At 33.6% G+C, this 22,895-nt stretch overlaps 4 protein-coding genes across 9 annotated transcripts; 3 read left to right on the top strand and 1 right to left on the bottom strand.

Moving 5' to 3' along the window:
* The first annotated feature begins 4,353 nt into the window (after positions 1 to 4,353).
* Positions 4,354 to 9,021, top strand: LOC140989039 (uncharacterized). Of its 6 annotated transcripts, none has more exons than XM_073458201.1 (10): positions 4,354 to 4,512; positions 4,791 to 4,843; positions 5,515 to 6,071; positions 6,167 to 6,449; positions 6,550 to 6,624; positions 6,892 to 7,177; positions 7,283 to 7,581; positions 8,068 to 8,216; positions 8,430 to 8,566; positions 8,652 to 9,021. In XM_073458201.1, the coding sequence occupies exons 2-9, from the start codon at positions 4,820 to 4,822 to the stop codon at positions 8,542 to 8,544; spliced, it is 1,788 nt and encodes a 595-aa protein (XP_073314302.1). In that variant the 5' UTR covers positions 4,354 to 4,512; positions 4,791 to 4,819; the 3' UTR covers positions 8,545 to 8,566; positions 8,652 to 9,021. The 6 variants fall into 6 exon arrangements, with proteins under 6 accessions (XP_073314302.1, XP_073314300.1, XP_073314301.1 ...); XM_073458199.1 differs by having other exon boundaries at positions 4,355 to 4,512; positions 6,164 to 6,449; positions 8,655 to 9,020; XM_073458200.1 differs by having other exon boundaries at positions 4,355 to 4,512; positions 6,164 to 6,449; positions 7,286 to 7,581; positions 8,652 to 9,019.
* A 92-nt stretch (positions 9,022 to 9,113) lies between these two features.
* Positions 9,114 to 10,183, bottom strand: LOC140987149 (early nodulin-93-like). The gene is made up of 4 exons (XM_073455554.1): positions 9,982 to 10,183; positions 9,836 to 9,897; positions 9,694 to 9,769; positions 9,114 to 9,328 (listed from the first exon to the last, which is right to left on the bottom strand). Exons 1-4 carry the CDS (start codon positions 10,070 to 10,072, stop codon positions 9,225 to 9,227), a joined length of 333 nt encoding a protein of 110 aa, XP_073311655.1. The 5' UTR covers positions 10,073 to 10,183; the 3' UTR covers positions 9,114 to 9,224.
* Positions 10,184 to 13,868: 3,685 nt separating this feature from the next.
* LOC140987696 (peroxidase N1-like) lies at positions 13,869 to 15,127 on the top strand. The gene is made up of 4 exons (XM_073456327.1): positions 13,869 to 13,874; positions 14,241 to 14,330; positions 14,447 to 14,609; positions 14,709 to 15,127. The coding sequence occupies exons 1-4, from the start codon at positions 13,869 to 13,871 to the stop codon at positions 15,125 to 15,127; spliced, it is 678 nt and encodes a 225-aa protein (XP_073312428.1).
* Positions 15,128 to 21,091: 5,964 nt separating this feature from the next.
* LOC140988281 (peroxidase N1-like) lies at positions 21,092 to 22,632 on the top strand. Its single transcript, XM_073457305.1, has 3 exons — positions 21,092 to 21,554; positions 21,685 to 21,847; positions 22,081 to 22,632. Exons 1-3 carry the CDS (start codon positions 21,153 to 21,155, stop codon positions 22,500 to 22,502), a joined length of 987 nt encoding a protein of 328 aa, XP_073313406.1. The 5' UTR covers positions 21,092 to 21,152; the 3' UTR covers positions 22,503 to 22,632.
* The last annotated feature ends 263 nt before the right edge of the window (positions 22,633 to 22,895 follow it).

Raw genomic sequence — 22,895 nt, 5'->3', positions numbered from 1 at the left:
ATACACCATCAAATAAAAAGTTTCAAAAAAAATTGAATAGTATTTTTGCTGTCAAAACGGCAGAACATATAATATTTGAATTATTGTATATATATTTTTTTATATTTTATATGATACTTATGTATATTTTAAATATTATATGTTATTTGATTTTTTTGTTTATATTTTAAATATTTTGTTTCAGAAAAACATATTAATAATAAAATAATAGTAAGTCAGAAATAGTCTAAAGGATTGAGCTATGTATTTAAATGTAAGTTGTTCAGCTCAAATAGTATTTAAATGTCAGAAAGAGTCAAAAGGAGTTGTAACTTGTAAGTAACATGGGATTTTTCGCCCTATCAACAAAAAACCATAGCGATAAAAATACGATTAAAACGATAGTAAAAAAAAAAAGATTAAAACGTGCTTCATCATATATAATAGAACTTGACACAATTAGATTAGGGGTACGTGACAAGACGAGTCGAGTCGAGTTCAAGTGATTTCGAGTAAAAGATAATAGTAATCAGTTTTCGAGCTCGATCTATTCGAGTATTATAAATTCATTTATTTTTATAAAAAAAATTATGTTGCAGTATATAATTACTGATAAAATAAGACAAAATCAGTTATTTAATTAATATCATAATTTGAAAAAATAATAATAATTCTCGATTTGGACTCAAAAGAGTAGTCAATTAAGTTTATATATATAAGATCGAGTTAATCAAAGTTCATGCATGGAGATACATGCATGCATATATATACAGGAATTGTTGGAGTCGTGTCACTTCATAGTTTGGTACCGAATTGATTGATCAATTTTAAATGGTACGCATTCAGACAAGAATACATGCATGTCTCTTGCATGTGCTGATGAATCCAAATAATCATGCTTAAATTAAAAATACTGTATTTTATGTAAATTATTGTTAGAAGATTAAAATTAAATGACGAAACCATTGAATTCGAGTTAATATCTATGCATTGGATATGGTAAATGTGTTTTCATTATATATAATATATGAAATTCAAGAAGTTTGTGGCAACTAGTACAAGTTTTTTGTATTCTATCTCTCATATATTTAATGTATTTGAAATTTATCTCCCTCGCATGTTATAATTTTTACATCTTGTAAGAGAGATAAGCATCAAATACACTAAATAATTAAGTGAACGTCGCATCTAGAACTCAAATTATACTACAAGAAAATATGAATTGATCAACAACACTTAAAAGACAACAGTTTTTATTAAAATTGTTGTGTTTTTTCTTTTAACAACGATTTCAACAAAAATCGTTGTCGTAGCCTAAAAAAACCAGCTCATAGACACATACCTAGTAGAAAATCTATTCCATAAAAAAGTATCACACATTTACTAGGTATTTACTAGGTATGTGCCTAACTAGTTTAATTTGAGTTCTAGATAGTCAGCATAAAATTTTAGGGTTCCCCACCGACCCGTCTTCCTAATTGAGATTCAAGCCGTCATCTACCGACACGCAAACGAAACCCTAAAAGTTCATCATATCCTATCCTTAAGAACAATTAAGTTGACATCTAACAACCTTAACGTGTTCAAGAATGACTTCAAATCCCACGTTGTCAATATTTTCAAAGCTTTACTCAACAAGACACAGTATACAACCATTATTTAAAATGTGATGAATGAACTTTTTCAAACACATATATATATGTGAAGCAAGATGGATCAAAACACTCCAAGAAACCTAAACCAAATAAGAAAAATGAGAAACTTCATAATCCCATCAAGAGAAGAAAGGAAAAAGAAAAGGGCTCCCAAGGGACATATGGTGGTTTACGTCGGCAACGATAAGCGGAGATTCGTGGTGCCGATTTCTTGTTTGAAGAATCCTCAGTTTCAGAAGCTGTTGGAAGAATCTGCTGAAGTTTATGGATTCCAGAACCAGGGTGGAATCATGTTGCCATGCAATGAATCCACCTTTTGTAGGGTTTTGAGCTTGAAAAGTACTGTGAATTAAGTGATGAAATTTTTGGAAATTTAGGTCAGATTTTCAATGGAGCATGAAATAAGATTGTGGAAGACCCCATTTTAATTTACTGTTGTGTAATTAATTATAGTCTGATTATTTTTCCTTTGTAACATTTTTTTAAAAAAAAATTTTCGTGTGATATGAATATATGATCGAGCATATGTATAGAAAACATTAACAAGACCGAAAAGGTTAAAAATTGAAAATGTAATATTTAAAATCTTAGTGAAAGAAAGCTTATTTTTTTAAAAAAAATTCTCTTATGTGCATAAGCTGAACTATGCTAATATATAATTGCTGTCTGAATATGAATATTAGTTTATGTGTAACTAACAATTAATTAATCAAGTGAAACAGCCATTATATCTTGATCCTAACGGATAGTTCATATGGTATTTTAAATTTTTGTTTTTAAACATTCGGAGATTGTAATAAAATAATTTAAAAATAAAATAGAAAATTTAGGAAACAAATATATGGATATTACATTTTAAATTTTGAATCCACATAATTTTATAATTGCATGGCATCCACACTCCATAGAACATATTCATTAAAAATTAAATATGGATATATATATATTTAATTGTAATATTGTCAATATATGTATATATATATATGTATATATATATGTATATGTATGTATGTATGGTTTGGGGGAAAATCGTTGAACTACAATAGCTCGGTTATTGAAATATTGAGCACCGATGAATTAAATCGAGTTTGGTTTTAAAACCAAGTGGAAGACACTCAAAATAATTATTTGTATAGACCGATTAAATATTTTTTAAAATATATGCAAATTGAATGAGTAAAAAATATTTTGGTTGAAACATTTTATTAAACACTTGGTATACAATATCTTGATATTTGAATAACACATAAAATTCTTCAACAATGCATCTTTAAAACAAATGAAATGATAAGTAAATGCAATAAATAAATAGACATAATTTTGTTTATGGATGTTCGGAAATTTCAAATGCTCCTACGTAGTTCTTTCTTCCCTTTGGAAATGATCCACTATAAATTTTCCATCCAAATTAAACTAGCTAGCAAACATATTTTCAAATGCACACCAAAACTAAAATTTGATAATATAAATAATCAAAATAATAAATAAATGACCAAAATTTCAGGTTTTCTTAAAAAAATTCCTTTGAAATAGTTCATATAAACGGATAAGTTCTTGAAATTTTATTTAAAAACTAAAACTATATTCATTAACGTTTTAAATCAACTCAAATGGTTAACAAACTAAAGACTACTAAATAGACAATAATTGCACTGACATGTTTCTCGAGAAATATATATTTTTTACGAAAATTAATTTTAAAAACATACTTAAGAATATTTAAATTCTTGTTGATTTATTTTCCCATAAAATATTTTTGTATATTGTATCTTATCTTATATATATACATGTAAGAGTATGCTGATTTAATTATATATATTTTTTGTCTGGTATATCTTATACATGTAACAATATGTTGATTTAGTGATTACAAATTACGTATATAAAAAATTGCATTTTTAGTTACGTAAGTTGGTATGTTCGGGGTTTTAGTTATATAATTTGTCAATATTTGTTTTTAATCAAGTAACTTGATATTTTTTGTCCTTTTTTTATCAGAAGCCACTAAACTCATCGAATATCTAGTTTTGGCACATTTAAGTTAGTCCATGAAGTTGCATATTAATTTACAACTTAATTATTTTATTAACATTTTGTGACCATAAACTAATTAGATTAGACTCACACCCAAAATTTTGTTATTCCATATCTTTTTTTAAAAAAAAAATTATTTGATAAATAAATAAACATGTAGGTTTATTAGACTCTATTATTTTATCTTGAAATTGATTAACTCGAGTTGGTTTAAAACCGATCGATTTGTTAACCGAACCAAAATTCCAAATAAATCATTATTTTTTAAATTAAATAACAGGATCGAACCGATTAAATCGATATTTTTTTAAATACAAATATTTAACCAAACTTTCATTTGCCACCAATTATTTCAACCTAAATTTTACCATATGGTCACTCATTCAAAAAATAAAAGACACTCGTCGAGTTATTAATGAAGCAATATGGGCCGGGTTCCATCGCACTTGGTCCGATTAAGCCCATTTTCCTACAACCCGCCCACAAAACGCCACGTGGACCAATGGGAAAGCCGAATGAGATCGGATCCGGCCCGCTCTGCTCGTCCACGAATTTGATTCCACTTGCGTTGGGAATGATGTCTACGCCACGTGGATACTCTTATGGCCACAGTTTTTATTTTTTATTTTTTATTTTTTATTTTTTATTTAACCTCAAAAGGATTTAAATACATACCCCAGCTAAATTCTATCCGAATCTCGGACTGCACAACCCATCTCCTTTTGAGGATTTCTACACAAAATCGCTCCAAAGAACTGGAATTTCTGCTTTTTTGCTGTTAATTTTGTGAGTGGAAGTGTTGATTTCGATCGAAAAATTGATTGTGTTTCCTGGGAGTTCTGCTGTGAGTTTCTGATGCATTTGGTGATTTGATTTTGTTTGCTGATGAGAATTAAATTTTGTTGGTTTGCATCTAGTGACTTTTATCAGCTGAAATCTAGAGTTTTTTTTTCTTTCTTTTGTGTGTTGATGATATTTTCCTTTCATGATTTTCTTTATTTTTTTTTAACTCAGCAAATCTGTTTGTGGTTCTTGAATCGGAGGCTATGCATATTGATTGACCTGTGTGGTTTATTTTTGTAATTGGTTTGTAACACTATTTGTTTTGGTTATTACTTACAGTTTTGACTGTTGGGTGACTGCTTGAAGTCATGTCAGGCTTGGGCGTATTTGAGGTGAGTTCCTTCCTTTATCAACCAGAGAAAATTTCGTGTTGTTATATCGAATATAATGTTTATTAGGTATCATCTTGATAAATGACGAAAGGTTATTCCACATTACGGTTAAAGATTATTACTGTTTTATCGTTGAGTTTTGATTGTGTATATGTTGTAAGTTGGTAAATGTTTATTATTTTCAATTTTCATTTCCCCCCAAACTCTACAATAATAAAATTTTGGAGATTAGTTGCATACTTGCATTGAATGGGAAAAAGTAAATAAAATACTGTATTATTTGCTGTTAGTTGGCTTTAAGATCATTTGGTTTACTCTGATGATCTTCCTACATTTGCAAGTAGTTTCTTGCATGGCCTTGATTATGCTGGAAATGGTTTTGTATGACCAAGCTTTTGCCAAAAAAACTTTAAAGGCATGTTTAATTAGCATATGAATGTGACACAACTCGTGACTCCTCGAGTCCATGTTCTCCTTTTAAGGCTCAAGTAAATTTTAAGTTGCCTGTTAATCACCAGAATAAATGGCTTTGTTGTTAAAATTATAAGATTGTTGTTTGAAATTTTTTCAACTTTTTGACTAACTATGATTTTGGAAGAAAGTGTTGTACTCGTGTTATGGAAGTATTTTCTGCATTAATTACAGCTAAAATTATGTTGCTGCTGTTACAGTTCGAAGACTCGCTGTGGGATGAATTTTTTCGGGTTGATCAAGTGGTGTCCAATGATGGGTTGGGATCTTCCAATGATCATTTCCCGTGGCACGACAGCTTGAGTAATCCTCTCTGTGAAGTAAATTGTAATTCAAGCCATTCTGAGAACGGATCTGTTTCTAGATACACGCATTTGAGAAGAAAACAGGGTGGATGTTCAAGTCTGCATGATAAATGCAATTGTATGTCAGATACAGATTCATGGTCCTACAAACGAACTGCCGTGTTACCTTTTTCATCTGAAAGTGACTCAATGGACGAAACATCAAGTGTAGCTTTTGATGATATCAGGTCATCATGCCATGTATTCAAAATCAACCGTGCAGATTCCCACGGTGGCGAGTTTCCTGAGAATGGGACCTATCTTGGTGGCAGGAGAACCCATGTGGATGACCAATCTGAAACAACTCACCAAGAAAGTAGTTTCAATTCTTTTGAGAACATAGATTCTACTGGTTTCTTCTCTGGTGTTTGTCCCGATATACAAAGCTTTGAAGACGTTGAGATGATGTTTAGGTAATCCTGAACAGTTTCTTTATTGAGGTTAAGAAAATTTTCCTTCTTAATTCAATTGCCTTTCTCCTAATTAATTGTGTCCTGTCTACCAGAAGTCCTGATTCAACATTTGGTGTTGGAGTCAATAAAGATGAATTGAGTTGGTTATCACCAGATAAAGATGAAGGAGAATTTAGATTTGAGTTTTCATGTCCTAAGTCAAGTAAAGAAGACAGAGACTCCTCAAAGAGCAATCTGGCTGATGATTCTGCCATGGCGAGTGTGCCAATAAAGTTTAAAGAAAGTTCTTGTACGTTGGGGAATTTTGATTCTGATGTTCCTTTTGTGAATGGACCTGCTATACCTGATAGCAAGGATGGATTTTTCCCTAGAGATGAGGTGTGTGCATATTTCTATGATTTTGATGCATGCTTCTTTTCTGGAGACTTGTTGTAGTAATTTTGAACCGCGATTTACCCCTGAAGCAATTTTTTTGCAGAGGGTAGGAATCAATGATGCACTCTGTCCAAGCATTTTTACTAATAGTCATTCCAAAACCAAAGGTGGTGGAGCGGTATGCATGATTCTTTTGCTATTGTTTCTATGATTGCTGATTTTACATGCATCTTTTTGCCCTGTGAATATGAAATGAATACTGCTTAAATTGCAATGAGTTCAGCCACGTCTTGTGGGTAAAGGGAGGTTCCACATTAGCGGAAGCTATTGTTTTTGTTCGCTGTTTATCCTTTGTTAGTGGATGCATAAGTTGAAAGAAGCCCTATTTCCACTATAAGTTTGTCACATTGTACCAACATTTAATTGTTTTAACTGATATTGGCAGATTCATGGACTCAAAAAGCAGTTCAAGCCACTGAACCAGCTGAAGGGCATTAGAAAAGAACATGATTCTGGAAAAGGCAGTTGCAGATATCTGAGTAACCGTCCAATTAAAGTCACTCAACTCCATTCTGCGGCCACTTCTTATGAGGATCCATCTGCACAATTGCAACAGCAACAGAAACAAGCTCTGGGCTTACTGAATTTGATCTCTAATGCACCTTTAGAGAATAGTCATTTACCAGATCAGACTACAGCAAATCAACCATCCTCTGCTGTCAAACGTAAGGGTACTGACTTGACTTTACTTTTGCAAATGGAGTTCTGAAATGAATCTGGTCAATTACAATCCATTGATTGCTTCCATGACTTTCCATCTTCTGCAACTTCTCTAGCAGGAATTGAAAAGATGGAAAAGCAACACAGCAATCAAGGTAATGAATCTTCTGTGAATAATTGGCTTGAAGATGCAAATATAGTGGGGCAGGCCTATGAAAGTGGTTCTCGATCAGTGGGGAAGCAAGTCCATCTTTGTGGAGACAAATTTGAGGATACTATTGATGCTGATGGAGTCAGCCTGGTAAATCCAGCGAAACTAGGCTCTGCAACTGTACAAGAAAGCTCAACCCGGAGTTTGGATGATATTTCCCCAGAAGCAGCTAGTGTTTGCCAGCTTCAGCTCGTAATGGAATGGGTATGATATCTCATCTTTCTTAGATTGAATTTTTTTTATAGTTGATGTATTAGGAGTTCATTTAGTTTCTATTCATTAAAAATAAGAGTTGAGGTAGGAGAGAATGAAGCAACCATTCATATTCTTGAAGCAAAACATCACATTAAGGCCCATCTCGTGCTAAGGTCCTAAAAAACATTGGCCTTTGATTCAAACTTTTAGCTCAGCATTTATGTGCGCCACAAGGAAAAGATGAATGTTAAGGGTCGAAGGACTAGCTGCAATTGTATATTATGAATATGGCTCTGTGAGAAGTAAGGAAGCATCTGTAATAGTCTGAAGCATTAAAACACACAACGATCACTGTTGTAATTGAAAAGAATATATTCGGTGCAATCAGGTTGTTCAACATATTCCATGTTCTTTATAACTTTAGTCATACAGTTCTATGTCTTGCCATATATTCAATTATCTTCAAGCTTATTACGGTTGAAATTCTTTGTTTAGTTGGATTTCAGAACGAGGCTATGCATAAGGGATGGTTTGTACCGTTTGGCGCAGGGTGCTGATCAGAGGCATAATTTTGCAAATCTGTGTGGTAGTTCTGCTAACGAAAGAACTTCCAGTGGAATACTCATTGCGGAAGGAACAAAAACGTTAGTAATTTCTCTCCTTTTTAAATTAAAAATCCATCTTCCATCGAGATTTCAATAAAAAACTGAAGTTCTTTATATCACATTTTCTGCTAATACCCACGCATCAACCCGGATGCAATATTCGTTCTCATTACATGCCATGCTACTAAAAAAGAATGCTTTTAACTCTCTCCTCGACTCCGCCAACTCTTAATCTTCTCGTCTCCTTTTTAGGTGCTCCAATTTCACGAATATGGAAGCAGGTACAAATCCTATTGATCGTTCAATAGCACACTTGTTGTTTCACCGTCCGTCAGATACGTGTGCAATACCTGCTCTTGACTCCTAACTTTTGCAGTCTTCTTTACACGGTATGCTTAATATTATGTAGAAACTGCAGTTCATATACGATTATCCAGGTGGTATCTTAATTGCTTTATGATGTGTTTTGTGCAGCAGGTTTACGGGTCTGATACGAGTCCGGCCAGCAAACAGTCAAGCAACTGATTTTCGTTGAAGAAATTGGCGAGGAAACGGAGAAGACGATCACTGATAGCAAACCTAATGATTTAGATGTGACAAAGCTTTAACATAAACACATTCCAATGTTGCACATTCCGGTGCATCTACCTTAAGTTTTCACATAAAACTTGTAAAAGGGTGTTTGTAAATAGATAAAAATTTTGTAGTATCCTTATCTGTTTGGTTTGATCCATGTGATTTTTACTAAAGTCTATCATTAAAAACAAGAATACTGACTGAGCTGAAAATTTGTGATGATTATAGGAAGTGAGAAATTTGTGCTATCTCTCTGTAAACTAATTAAATGTCGATAGCTGTGGGGATAAATCTCATATTTTAGATTCAATTAAATTTATTTTAAATATAAAATACAATATTCACATGAAATTATTTGTCGAGGTCATAAATATCAGAGCATTTTTATTAACGTATATGTCATACAAAGCCTACAAATCATTTGGAATATGACCCAACATATAATCCTTATTTCGAAATCTTGCCATAAATTTAGTAATCGCATAGCGATGGCGAAGAGGCGCCATTGAAGGAGTTCCGACGTGCTTTTTTCAGAACAGTCTTGTCTGCCACTATGAAGTATGCCATTCCACCCACTAAAACAATGAAACAAAATTAGAAGGGGGCGGGAGAGTTTCCCGTAGTAGCTCTTCCGACGCTCAAGTCAGAAACTGATGATATAAGTGGAGAGCAGCTAAAGGTGCTGCTGAAAATTAATATATTGAATGAATCGGTTAAACACCCGAACCTGATATTTATAAGAGAATATCTGGGTCCGTGATGGGTCTGTCTTCTATTTGGGTTAAAGATGGATCAGGGATAATGGACTCATCCATGAAATATCATACATGAATGGTAAATGGGTAAATTTTTTCATTTGAATTGACAACTACTCTTATTTCTTCAACTGGTCAAATTCGATTATTTTTCCTTTAACAAAAGATGATATAATTGCACTTACCGGTGGAGATAATGAGAGCTTGAGCAGTGGGATTGAGATAAGCTCTCGCCCTAGGAAGCATCTTCACACCTGCCAACTGCAATTAATATCGAAATTATTATTTCGAGATTATTATTTTAAATATTTTAATACATTTACATACAGTTGGAATTGCAGTGGCAATGGAGGCATACACAGCTGCTTTTGCTCCAGCAATCACACCTTCTGCATAAATTAAATCAACAAACATGCATGGGAGACTGAAAAATTAACATGGTATGATCTAACTAAAACCGAAGCCTTAATTACCCCGAGCGCAACGTTTGGCGATTGCTAATTTTTTGTCGAGAGAAGCCAATGTGGTTGTTTCACGAGCAGATTCGGCCATATTTCTTGCCATTGTTGCTACTTAACCAAGCACTTCAAGATTTTCGAATGGTTTGTTGTTTTGAGTTGGAAATATGTGTATGATGCTTATATTTATAGATGTCGTTGGCATATACAACGAGCATGATATGATATGATATGACGATTTAGCTACTGAATTATTTCAAAATGCCTACTTAGGACTTTGTGGTCGTTTAATCTTTTTTGTACTGTAGGTTTTATGAATTAAGATGGTACGACACACATATTTGATGGTTTCTTTCATTTACCTTTTCTAACTTTATGGGAGTCGATTGTTTACATACAAAGTGGTTTGCTGATTCAAGCTTTTTCATGTGCAATAATGGAACAAAAAATTCTCAGGAAAAAATATTTATTCGGAGGGGCAAAAAAATAATAATATATATAAATATAAATAATAACACAAAGACCCATATATATATATATTGTAATGATCATGGGTCATTAGGCTGAACCAACATGGATTTCGGCCCACACACATGCACCAACTACTGATCATGAGTAGTTAGGATTATGCTCATGCATCGTCACTCATAGAATATATATCACCCCTAGAAAGTGGTTTCTTTTGCCTCCCCCAATATTTGAACACAAGACCTCCAGACATAAGTACTTAGATTCTTAAAATGTTGGTACCAGTTGAGCTACTAGTATTAATAATTTTTAGATATACGAGGTACCATGTTTTTTTTAAGGAAAAAGTACCATGAATTTGACAGTGGCAGTTATGATTTGTTTTTGTTTTTGTTTTTTTTAACCCATTGGTTAGGGAATCAAGAATATTATATTACAAAATAAAGGGCGAAAACTATGGGTGGGCCTTCAGTGTACATTGGACAGAATAAAAGACTATGTTCTTCATTGAGTCCATTGGATTGAAAAAATAATAATATTTTATTCAGCATAATAATATTTTTATTTTTTTATTTTTGAGAAAACATAATAATATGTTTTGAGAAATTGTTGTCAGCGGAATTCAAAAGTTACACTAAAAAGTTATAGTTGTTTCAAAATAAAATTTTCTATAATTTACTATTGAAATCATTTTGTGCGAAACCATTTCACCAATTTTTATATATATAAAAAAAATCAATTCGAACAANGTGTGTGTGTGTGTTTCTTTTTCAAATAATTGTGTCATAGTATAAAATCAAAGTTTTAAATTAAAATAATTGAATTAAACTAAACTTGTACGAAAACAATTTATTTCTCAATTATTGTTACGATCGATTGGTAGGAGTAGATGTGAGCATTCGGGTTGGGTAATCAATAGATAACATTATAAATTTAATTAAAATAAAATTGTTATATTTTAGTTGATGATACGAATATACTATTATTTTTATCTTTTAGTTTAAGTATATTATAATTAATAAAAAAACTAAAAAATTAATTTAATAAAAAATATTATAATATTTTTTAAAAAACCTGATAACACCCGAACGTGAATAACCTGATCATTTTAGATTACGATATAAAAATATAAAACCCGAATTACCCAAAACCAGAATAACCTGATGGGGAGAAACATACTAAAGCGAGTGAACAGATGGAACAAATTAAATTTTTTAAAACATTGTTTAAGATTTTAAATTCTGGTTTTTTTTTTTTTAAAAAAAAAAGATTTTCATCGCTCCGATTTTTAGAATCGTCTAAGCAGTCGCCTAAATTAATATATAGATTTTTTATTTTTTAAAACTTTTAATTTTTTTTAAAAAAAGACTGTTCTACATATTTTTCAATCAATTTATATCGAATAAGAATAAATAATATGTCATTGATTGAGTTTGAATATGACATAGAAGAATTATTGGATAAATATGTAAATTAACAAGAAGAATTATATATTTATATTAAAAAAAACCATCTAGACACTGACTAGACGCTAGGCGACGGATGGTAGTCTACCTAACGTTTTATAGAACATTGTTTATAACTTCAAATATTAGGATTGATATTTAATTAATATTTCTAACAAATAGTTGGGTTAAGACGGGCTCATTTAGACTTCTTTTGCATTCTACTTTTATTCCAGAATATTAGGTCGATATTTAGCTCTAATAGCATAAATACATTGAAAATAACACTCGATTTCACCTTCTTTAAACGACCACAAAGGCCTTGGAAACAGTAACACAACGTTGAATCTTATTTGAATAATAATAATAAAAAAATTAATTTAATATATCTTTAGTCAAATATTTATTATAATTGAAAAATAAATATATTAGATGAGGAATGGTAATTTTCTAAGAAAATACTATATTTTGATCTAATGAATTCTTTGGCACGAAAGTGAAATATACATTNGACGGGTCAACCCTACCGATATCCACAGTAAAAAATAATACTCTTAGCATAAAAAAAAAAAATNTTTTTTTTTTTGAAACAATAATTCACATTAATATTAAATATCGCCAAGAACTACACATTTACATAAATATTTTATTTCATGGATTTAAAATTNCTCACAAAATACAATCCGTGAGACCGTCTCACACAAATTTTTGCCAAAAAGTTATAGTCTTGTATATTTTAATTTTTGACAATTTAAATTATTTTTTCATATAAAGTGTCATTACATACGTCATAAAAAAATATGTGTTTACGGGTTAACTCGTCAGAAAAAGATTAAAATCGGATAATTATGAGAGGGAAATAGGAGCAATCATGTCCATATACAAGGTATCATTAACTTAACTCGATCGGGCAATTTATTAACTATCTATGAAATTAAAAGTCGAACACAAATATCTAAATTAAATAATGCACCTACGTTGGTATTCTTGATCTAAAGTACAAAATGGGCATGAAATTAAAATAATCATTGAAATAATTTAATAATAATAAATAATTTTATTTTATTTAAATAATAAAGCAATTTGACTTTGTTTCAAAGATAATTTGACCTTTGATTCTAAAATGGCGTGCCGACAACTGTGATTCAGTCACCATATAATTGGTAGAAGCGCGTACTGTAGATTGTTTTTATTTATCCAATCAACTTTTAGCATATATTCTATAATAGTTTATTTTATACTAAGTTCTCATCTTTAGAACAAGATTGTGGGTACGACACACAATTGAGATCCCTACCAACCATAAAACAGATATTCTTATTCATACGTCGATTTGATTTATATTTACAGCGTAAATTAATATTTTTGACATAAAAATAATTTTTTTCACTCAAATTATCATATATTAGATAATATTTTTTCAGATCATAACTAACAAAAAATTATATTTTCACAATGAAAATAATAATTTAGACATAAAAAATAATATTTTCACTCAAAATAATATATATTATACAATAGTTATTCATAATATAAATAAAAAAAATGATATTTTTGTTGTGATAAATAATGTTTTCGACATAAATACTCCTCCCTTGAACTAGCTTTGAGGTTGAGTTAGGTTCAAGTTCCAATCTTAACATGGTATCAGAGCTCAGGTTTCACCGTTATGTGTCACCCGTTCTGCCCATATTTGAGTCATTTGTAAACTTCACGCTCCAGATGTTTATTCCTGGGTATTAGGGAGGTGTGTTAGTTATCCCACATTGGTTGGATAATATACCTAGGAGTTGTATATATGCATTTGAACAATCCTCCTCTCTTGAACTAGCTTTTGGGGTTGAGTTAAGTTCAAGTCTCAATCTTAACATGGTATTAAAGCTCGGGTTTCACCGTTATTTGTTGGACTGCCCATAGTTGGGTCGCCCGTTCTGTCTATATTTGGGTCATTTGTAAAATTCACGCTCCAAATGTTCATTCATGTGCATGATGGAGGTCTGTTAGTTGTCCCACATCGGTTGGATAAATATCTGGAAGTTGCATATATGGACTTGGACAATCCTCCCCCCTTGATCTAGGTTTTGGGGTTGAGTTAAGTCCAAGTCTCAATTTTAACATGGTATCAGAGCTCAGGTTTCACCATTATGTCTTGGACTGCCCATAGTTGGGTCACCCGTTCTGGCTATATTTGGGTCATTTGTAAACTTCACGCTCCAGATGTTTATTCATGTACGTGAGGGGGTGTGTTAGTTGTCCCACATTGGATAATATACCTAGGAGTTGTATATATGAACTTGGACAATCCTCTCCCCCTGAGTTAGCTTTTGAGGTTGAGTTAGGTTCAAGTTCCAATCTTAATAGAAGACAAAGCTAGAGGCTGCGTGCTCAGGCGACACCGTCGTATCATGTGCGGACATTCTTGCTCTAGCGACTCGTGACTCGGTCGTGCTCGTAAGTCTTATCAATTATTGTACATTTTTTTATCAGTTATAAGTTTTATTCAATCTTAATGCAATATTCTATTATTACTGTTTGATTTTAATTTGTGACACATGCATATGAAACAGGCTGGTGGGGCGAGCTGGGCTGTGCCGACAGAGCGGAGAGATGGTCGGATTTCTGCGGCGAGTGAGGCTTCCAATTTGCCTGGTTTTAGAGACTCCATTGCAGTGCAGATACAAAAATTCCAAGACAAAAGACTCGACACTCAAGATCTTGTCACCCTCGTCGGTAATAAATTCATTCAACAAACTAACCTCCAAAATGCATGCAGATATATATTATTACAAATATTAAACTAACATCATGATCCTATATTTTTTAAATTAGGAGCACACACCATCGGCACCTCCGCTTGCAGGTTCTTTCGCAACAGGCTATATAACTTCAATTCCACCGGCAGTCCCGACCAAACAATCGATCCTACATTTCTCCCGACTCTTAAGTCCCTTTGCCCCAAAAACGGAGACGCTTCGAGGAGGGTGGGGCTCGACAATGGCAGCGAAAACCAGTTCGATTGCTCGTTTTTCACGAACCTGTGGGACGGCCGAGGAGTTCTTGAAACTGATCAGAAATTATGGAGCGATGATTCAACCCGACCAATCGTGCAAAGTTATCTGGGAATCAGAGGGCTGGCGGGATTGTCATTCAGCATGGAATTTGGAAGAGCCATGGTGAAGATGAGCAACATTGAAGTTATGACAGGCACCAATGGTGAAATACGTACAGTTTGCTCTGCCATGAATTAGAAGATTAATGATTTTAAAGTACTGTGTAAAACTAATTAACATGCAATTGATTTAGTTTTTGTCATTATTTATATTAATCATGTCATTCCCTCCCTAACTAGTTTTGGTGTGGCACCTTACCTAACTCTGTCATAGTTCCATTAGATGCTATAAGTTAAATATTATACATGGTTGTTTTATACGACGTTTGAAAAATCATAAATAATTATGCTATTCATTGTATATCGTTGATATATTATACATCTTTGGTGTCACCATATTCTAATTAGCCTATAAGAATTAAATAAAAGAACGAAGATTTGTACTATATGGGATTTAGATCATTTACTGTGTTGAAAACACAGCATCAAATGCTGTGCACTTTTTACACGAGATGATGACATGATCATCTTGTGGACATCACATCATATTAGATAAATTTAAAAAATTGTCAGATTAAACGAGATGATAAGTGATTTTCTAATGTAAAAAGTGCATAGCACCAAATACTGTGTTTTCAACAAAGTAGAAGATCTAAATCCTTACTATATGTATATTTAGAGTTACACAACACTCAATGTTACATATAACATTTCTCAAGAACCGAAGCCTAATAAAGCATTAATATACCTAACAAAGACATCCCGAATTGCAAAAATTCTGGAGTTCTTGATAGTGCAAAACAAAAATTGGATAATATTAATATAAATACCATATACAATTTTTTATATATAAGACAAAACAAGATCAAGGGAGGAGATAATACTGCTCCAACAATCCCATACCAGAATCCTATCCTTATCCCTAGCCGCATAATCCAGCCTCGTCACGGCATTGAACAGATCAGCATACAATTTTCTGAGCCGTGGCCTCTCCTTGGCGGGTTTGCCCTGGATTATCGTATACAAATCCTGCTTCAAGTAAGATGAACTCTTCCTCAGTGCCTTCTGAGCTTCCACCCAAGATTCCGCCATTAGCAAATCCTTCACTTCGAGTAGGCTCTGGGTGTGGATTGGTATGCTGTTTTCTGCTTCTTCAAGTGTCTGGTCCGGGACTGCGAATCTCAATTCCAGAGCGGTGGCGGATTTTGTCAGTATCGTGAATGTTGGTGTTGTGATTAGTATGTTGAGTAAGAGTGATCTTCTGGTGGCGGCGGTGACGGCGGCGGTAGGGTGGAAATTTCTTGGGATTGGAGACTTTGGTTTTGGAGGGTAAGAGAGTTTCTGGAACAATGATGCGAGTGACGCCATGGTTGGTGCAAATATTGGATAAGAAAATCTGATGTCGTAATTAAGGCATATGATTTTTAGAGCCATTAATCGAAGGAAAAGTTATAAAAATTGGTGTAACTTCTTCCTCTAATTATTCGAAAATTGATATTTACTCGCTTACTGTGCTAATATAACGTCGGATATTGTTGATATTTCATACGCCAACACTAAATGGAAAAGTGTGAAAATTATAAAGTTGTGAATAAAAAATTGGTTGATTGATTTATTTATTGGGGAAGTTGGTGAAAAATCTTCAATCAAAATATTTCTTTGGGTTCACTCTCTACCCACAAAATTGTGGTACTATGTCATACAAAATTTGATACACTTCATGTGGAAATGTGGTACTAAAAAAATACCCAGGGACTGAACACAAAAAAAATCGACGGTTGGAGATTGAAGACCAATTTCCCGTTATTTATTTGTTTTTTTTTTTTTGACAATTTATGGGCTTTTGACTTGCAAATCTTGGGAAATTTTATTTATTTGTTTTATTGTTTTTAGTTTGAGAGTGGGATTAGTGGATTTCTAACCCTTCACCACTCCCATTATTTAAGTTATTTGGCGTAGTCCGTACAAATATTCGAAAAATGTTTTTAACGGTTTACAATATTATAATATTGGGAAAATAATTTTTTTGGTTAATTAGTTCCGCAAATTTTTTATTTTGGTCGTTATTTTTTCAATTTTTGGTTCTGGTACATTAATTTTCAATTTCTAACTATTTTAATCTAATTGAACTGAAGTTATATGAAAAACGAAGATCGTTAAAATATTTTAGGCTTCCCCACCTTATGCTTCATGACGATTATATGTTAGCAAGAACTCAATCGTTCACATTATAAGATGTCTCATGTAATAGTAGATATTGTTTTTTATGTTTTGAACTAATTTGTAGTATAATTTTATATTATAATTTAAATTAATTTTTCTACCAACTAAATTTTTAGATAACGTTTGGTTTGCTCCTTTTTATAATGTGCATTACTACTTGCTAAGTTGACTTGATCTCCACTTTTGAATTTTCANAAAAAAAAAAAAAAAAAAACAAAAAAATCATTGTTCCAAAAAGGCGCGTTTTTTATATAACGCGTTTCTACCAAATTTTTCCGAATGCGACATAAGGCAGCGTCAGACGTAACCCGACGAGTCAACCAATTTATATATGCTACTGTAAAATTATATATTCAATAATTTATTTAAAAAAAAATTGAAATACATAATTGGTATATGGGAAATTAAACTTTGCCAATATATTACCATCATAGATATATTAAGGGTTCAGTAATCATTGTAGTTGTTTAATAATAGTTAAAATTTGGAATGCAAACAAATCGAATAATTTTGAATCTTGCAATGTTCAATTCATCTTGAATTCTAATTTTATCTTAGGTCGAACTCGAGTCCAAATTAATTCATTTTCGATCAAAAAAGTTATTAAAGTATGTATCCATAATTCATTTATGGCATTATCCGAATAGAATTTTTTATGCCATAACAATACAAAAAAACGGGCAGAATAGCGACGGTTTTTAATAAACCGTTGCCACTATAGCGACGGTTTTTAATAAACCGTCGCTTTTGTTGCGACGGTTTTTTAAAAACAGTTGCATTCAAAAAGTAGCGACGGTTGTTAACAAACCGTCGCTATATTAGCGACGGGTTTTGACATACCGTCGCTATAATAGCGACGGTTATTCATAAACCCGTCGTCTACTAAACTAAGCGACGGTTTATCTAAAACCGTCGCTCTTATAGCGACATTTTTACAACAACAGTCGCTATATTAGCGACGGTTTCATGACCCCTTCGCTATTTTGTGCGACGGGTAATATACCCGTCGCCATGTGCGACGGTATAATAAAAAACTGTCGCATTATTTTGCGGCGGTTTATATAATCCGTCGCCTTAAGCGACGGAATTTCTGAACTGTCGCCAATAGCGACAGTTTTACTTAACCGTCGCCGATCTAGATCGGCGACGGTTTCTCAAAAACTGTCGCTAATGGCGACGAGTTTTTCGACTACCGTCGCTATAATTCTTTTATATACCGAAGTTCGCGAACACCTTACAGCGATTTCGCCTATTCGGATTTTTTTCTTTTAACGAGACTCTATCAATTTTTTCGTATTTTCTGTTTTTTTTACTTGTACTAACATTTTTTTGTATTAATTTCGTAGATTTGCTCGTCGGTGTAATCCTTCAGCGTTACTTGGATCTTCATATTTTCGCGCAAGTAAGATTTTTAAAGTTTTTTTTTATCGAAAATTTAATATTTGTGGTGTATGTATTTATGAAATTTTGCTTAGTATTTTTTTTTGATGATTTTTAATTTTTTTAACGGAAAACCTAGATTAATTAAGCTACGGTTCTTTAAAAAAACCTTCACTTTATATAGCGACGGTATTTCGATAAACCGTCGCTTAATAAAGCGACGGGTTTCCAAACACCGTCGCTTAATATAGCGACGAGTTTTCAAACACCGTCGCTTAGTGTAGCGACGGTGTTTTAGAAACCGTCGCTTTCATTCAGCGACGATTATTTAAAACCGTCGCTTATTATTAGCGACGGTATAATTTAAACCGTCGCTATATTAGCGACGGTCTTGTTAAGAAAACTCGGGGCGACGGTTTTTGATAAACCGTCGCTGCAAAATAGCGACGAAGCCTCCTGTTACGGTTTTCCAAACCGTCGGTTAAACCTTTTAGCGACGGTTTTGGCCGTCGCCTGGAGCGACGGTTTTTCTTAACAAGACCGTCGCTAATATAGCGACCGGATAAATTCAACCGTCGCTAATATAGCGACGGTTAAAATTATACCGTCGCTATATTAAGCGACGGTTATTTAGAACCGTCGCTGAATGAAAGCGACGGTTTCTAAAACACCGTCGCTACACTAAGCGACGGTGTTTGAAAACCCGTCGCTATATTAAGCGACGGTTTATCGAAATACCGTCGCTATATAAAGTGAAGGATTTTTAAAGAACCGTAGCTTAATTAAGCTAGGTTTTCCGTTAAAAAAATTAAAAATCATCAAAAAAATACTAAGCAAAATTTCATAAATACATACACCACAAATATTAAATTTTCGATAAAAAAAAAAACTTTAAAAATCTTATTTGCGCGAAGGTATGCAGATCCACGTAACGCTGAAAGATTACACCGACGAGCAAATCTACGAAATTAATACAAATAAATGTTAGTACAAGTAAAAAAAACAGAAAATACGAAAAAATTGATAGAGTCTCGTTAAAAGAAAAAAATCCGAATAGGCGAAATCGCTGTAAGGTGTTCGCGAACTTGGTATATAAAAGAATTATAGCGACGGTAGTCGAAAAACTCGTCGTCATTAGCGACAGTTTTTGAGAAACCGTCGCCGATCTAGATCGGCGACGGTTACGTAAAACTGTTGCTATTGGCGACGGTTGATCGGCGACGGTGTCTCAAACACTGTCGCTAATGGCGATGGTTTAGAAATTCCGTCGCGTATGGCGACGGATTATATAAACCGTCGCAAAATAATGCGACAGTTTTTTATTATACCGTCGCACATGGCGACGGGTATATTACCCGTCGCACAAAATAGCGACGGTGTCATGAAACTGTCGCTAATATAGCGACTGTTGTTGTAAAACCGTCGCTATAAAAGCGACAGTTTTAGATAAACCGTCGCTTATTTTAGTAGACGACGGGTTTATGAATAACCGTCGCTATTATAGCGTCGGTGTTTGAGCGACGGTATGTCAAAACCTGTCGCTAATATAGCGACGGTTTGTTAAAAACCGTCGCTACTTTAAATGCGACGGTTTATAAAAAACCGTCGCAACAAAAGCAACAGTTTATTAAAAACCGTCGCTATAGTGGCAACGGTTTATTAAAAACCGTCGCTATTCTGCCCGTTTTTTCGCAAAATACTATCATTCTTATCAAATAATTTAAAAAGATAAGGTTAACAAAATCTCCATGTTCTAAACATTATTATATAGCGATTATAAACACTACGTTGTTTATTTATTTTTAATTAGAGAAAAGTTTGTTAGAATCGGATCTTGAACCCGAGATCTCAATAAAAACTTTGAGCCTTGGTGAAAATGATCTATAACCAATCGGTTTTTGTAATTTTATATTACGACAAGCTAAGGATATATCAAACTAAATTATAACCAATCGGTTTTTGTAATTATATTGTAGCAAACAAAATATGAATCAATATTACATTAAAACGCTTAAGAATACATTTATAAACAATTATAGCGAATATACCTTTCAAATTCAGGTAATTTTCTTCAAGAAAATGTTTTATTTTCATGGCTGGCACACTCGTCCATCAAGTTCTTATAAAATCGATTAATCCTTGCAAATTAAAGGTAGCAATATTTAGAAGTTTATCTTTTTTACCACTCATGTAAAATTTGGTGCAAACTCGTAATAACACCCGAAGTAGTTCAATGAATCTATTAATTACTTTCTAATTAGGTGAAAGGCCACCATGCAATACATGCAAGATAATGCATACACCAAAAGACTTATATTTTTCAAATTTGGTCTCTGTAATTGGAAATTGCATCCCACCTCATCATCCAATATAACCCTTTGAATTTTAGTCACAAAATTCCAACAAATCGGCTTTGATTGCTCGTGCTAGATCCAGCTCATATTATTATCTCTTTCGCCACCTATAAATATCCCCCCACATCCCCTTTCTCTTCACACACAAAATCATCAAGAAGATTATAAAATATATACACTTTCTTGATCCATATATATATAAACACGATGAGAATTCAACTAAATCAAACACTTGCTGCTGCATTCTTTGTTCTGCTCGCGACATTCGCGACCTCCGCACTCGGGCAGGGCACGCGTGTCGGGTTCTATTTGAGCTCATGCCCTCGGGTGGAATCTATAGTTCAGTCGACCGTAAGGTCGCACTTTAATGCTAACCCTACAATTGCGCCGGGGTTGCTTAGAATGCACTTTCATGACTGTTTTGTCCAAGGTTGCGATGCTTCTATACTTATTGCTGGAGATGACACCGAGAGAACTGCCCCGCCTAACAGTTTGTTGAGAGGATATGAAGTGATAGATGATGCAAAGACGCAGCTGGAGGCGGCGTGCCCTGGAGTTGTTTCGTGCGCTGATATTCTTGCTCTTGCTGCACGGGACTCGGTGGTGCTGGTATGATGTCAAATCAGTTTTGTGACTTCTTGCTAATATTTTCGGTGTTCTTTCTCAAATATATATCATATCTAGCCATATGTCCAAAATCATGAATTCACTATATATTTTTTGCTAATTGTTTCTGCAGGCTAGTGGGGTGGGCTGGTCTGTGCCGACAGGACGGAGAGACGGGCGGGTTTCATTGGCGAGTGATACTTCTAATCTCCCTGGTTTTACCGACTCCGTTGATGTGCAAGTGCAGAAGTTTCAAGCAAAAGGGCTCAATACTCAGGATCTTGTCACCCTTGTTGGTAAGTATTAATACTGAAGTTGAAAGATATATATTACACTGAAACTACGTAAATACATGCATTTTAGTTTCAAGCAAAAGGGCTCATTTTAGTTAGCTGTAACGAAAAGTCAAGCTTCAATCACACATTAATTATTGCAATTTTGACTTTGACTTGTTGTGCATGCATGTCCAAATTTATATACTTATAATTTCGACTAAATTAATATACTAACCTTTTTGAAAATTATGCAGGAGGCCACACCATCGGCACTTCCGCTTGCCAGTTTTTCAGCTATAGGCTGTACAACTACAATTCCACCGGCGGTCCCGATCCATCAATTGACCCAGCATTTCTCCCAACTCTTCAGTCTCTTTGCCCTCAAAACGGTGACGGGTCAACTCGTGTCGGACTCGACAACAGTAGCCAAAACCGGTTCGACAACTCGTTTTTCGCCAATCTCAGGAGCGGCAGAGGAATTCTTGAATCGGATCAAAAGTTATGGACCGACGGGTCGACCCAGAGTTTCGTGCAACGTTATTTGGGAATAAGGGGTTTGCTTGGATTGACATTCAGTTTGGAATTTGGGAGATCCATGGTGAAGATGAGTAATATCGAAGTCAAGACTGGGAGTACTGATGGTGAAATTCGTAGAGTTTGCTCAGCAGTCAATTGATCAAATCAAGTGTAGTTTGAGAGTTTACTTTATGTAAAATTTAGTTTATATTATATAGTTTATTGAGCTTGGATAATTAATTGGCTGAGCTTGGATAATTATATAATGATTACAAATTGAATAAAGTCAAAATTTAATTACCTTGAATTCATGACTATACGTACAATTCTCATTCCTTCTGCATGGATCTCGTGCAAGAGAAGTTGTAGTTCTTGCACTTGACTCATCACGGATTTTGAGTCCACCATCTTGAAGTCCAAAAATCTCCCAACAATGAACTTCTTCAAACCCGCATCCTCCACCCGGTATTTCTTAGCAAGCATATCCCAAAGTTCTTTGGTGGTCTTGACTTGACAATACGTATTGTACAATGCATTGTCAAGTCCATTGAGG

The sequence above is a fragment of the Primulina huaijiensis genome, chromosome 11, assembly GCF_012295235.1.
Source record: "Primulina huaijiensis isolate GDHJ02 chromosome 11, ASM1229523v2, whole genome shotgun sequence".
Taxonomy (NCBI): Eukaryota; Viridiplantae; Streptophyta; class Magnoliopsida; order Lamiales; family Gesneriaceae; genus Primulina; species Primulina huaijiensis.
This window is presented reverse-complemented; position numbering and strand designations above follow the sequence as displayed.

Bases quoted from the DNA above. Each gene is read 5' to 3' on its own strand.
- LOC140988281 (XM_073457305.1), top strand. From the start codon at position 21,153: ATGAGAATTCAACTAAATCAAACACTTGCTGCTGCATTCTTTGTTCTG. The intron at 21,555-21,684 runs GTATGATGTCAA...TTGTTTCTGCAG, and splicing joins CACGGGACTCGGTGGTGCTG to GCTAGTGGGGTGGGCTGGTC. The intron at 21,848-22,080 runs GTAAGTATTAAT...AAAATTATGCAG, and splicing joins GGATCTTGTCACCCTTGTTG to GAGGCCACACCATCGGCACT.
- LOC140987696 (XM_073456327.1), top strand. The intron at 14,331-14,446 runs GTAAGTCTTATC...CATATGAAACAG, and splicing joins CTCGTGACTCGGTCGTGCTC to GCTGGTGGGGCGAGCTGGGC. The intron at 14,610-14,708 runs GTAATAAATTCA...TTTTTAAATTAG, and splicing joins AGATCTTGTCACCCTCGTCG to GAGCACACACCATCGGCACC.
- LOC140987149 (XM_073455554.1), bottom strand. From the start codon at position 10,072: ATGGCAAGAAATATGGCCGAATCTGCTCGTGAAACAACCACATTGGCT. The intron at 9,898-9,981 runs GTAATTAAGGCT...TAATTTATGCAG, and splicing joins CGCCAAACGTTGCGCTCGGG to AAGGTGTGATTGCTGGAGCA. The intron at 9,770-9,835 runs GTATGTAAATGT...TATTAATTGCAG, and splicing joins TTGCCACTGCAATTCCAACT to TTGGCAGGTGTGAAGATGCT.
- LOC140989039 (XM_073458199.1), top strand. From the start codon at position 4,820: ATGTCAGGCTTGGGCGTATTTGAG. The intron at 7,178-7,282 runs GTACTGACTTGA...CAACTTCTCTAG, and splicing joins CTCTGCTGTCAAACGTAAGG to CAGGAATTGAAAAGATGGAA. The intron at 8,217-8,429 runs GTTAGTAATTTC...TCTCCTTTTTAG, and splicing joins ATTGCGGAAGGAACAAAAAC to GTGCTCCAATTTCACGAATA.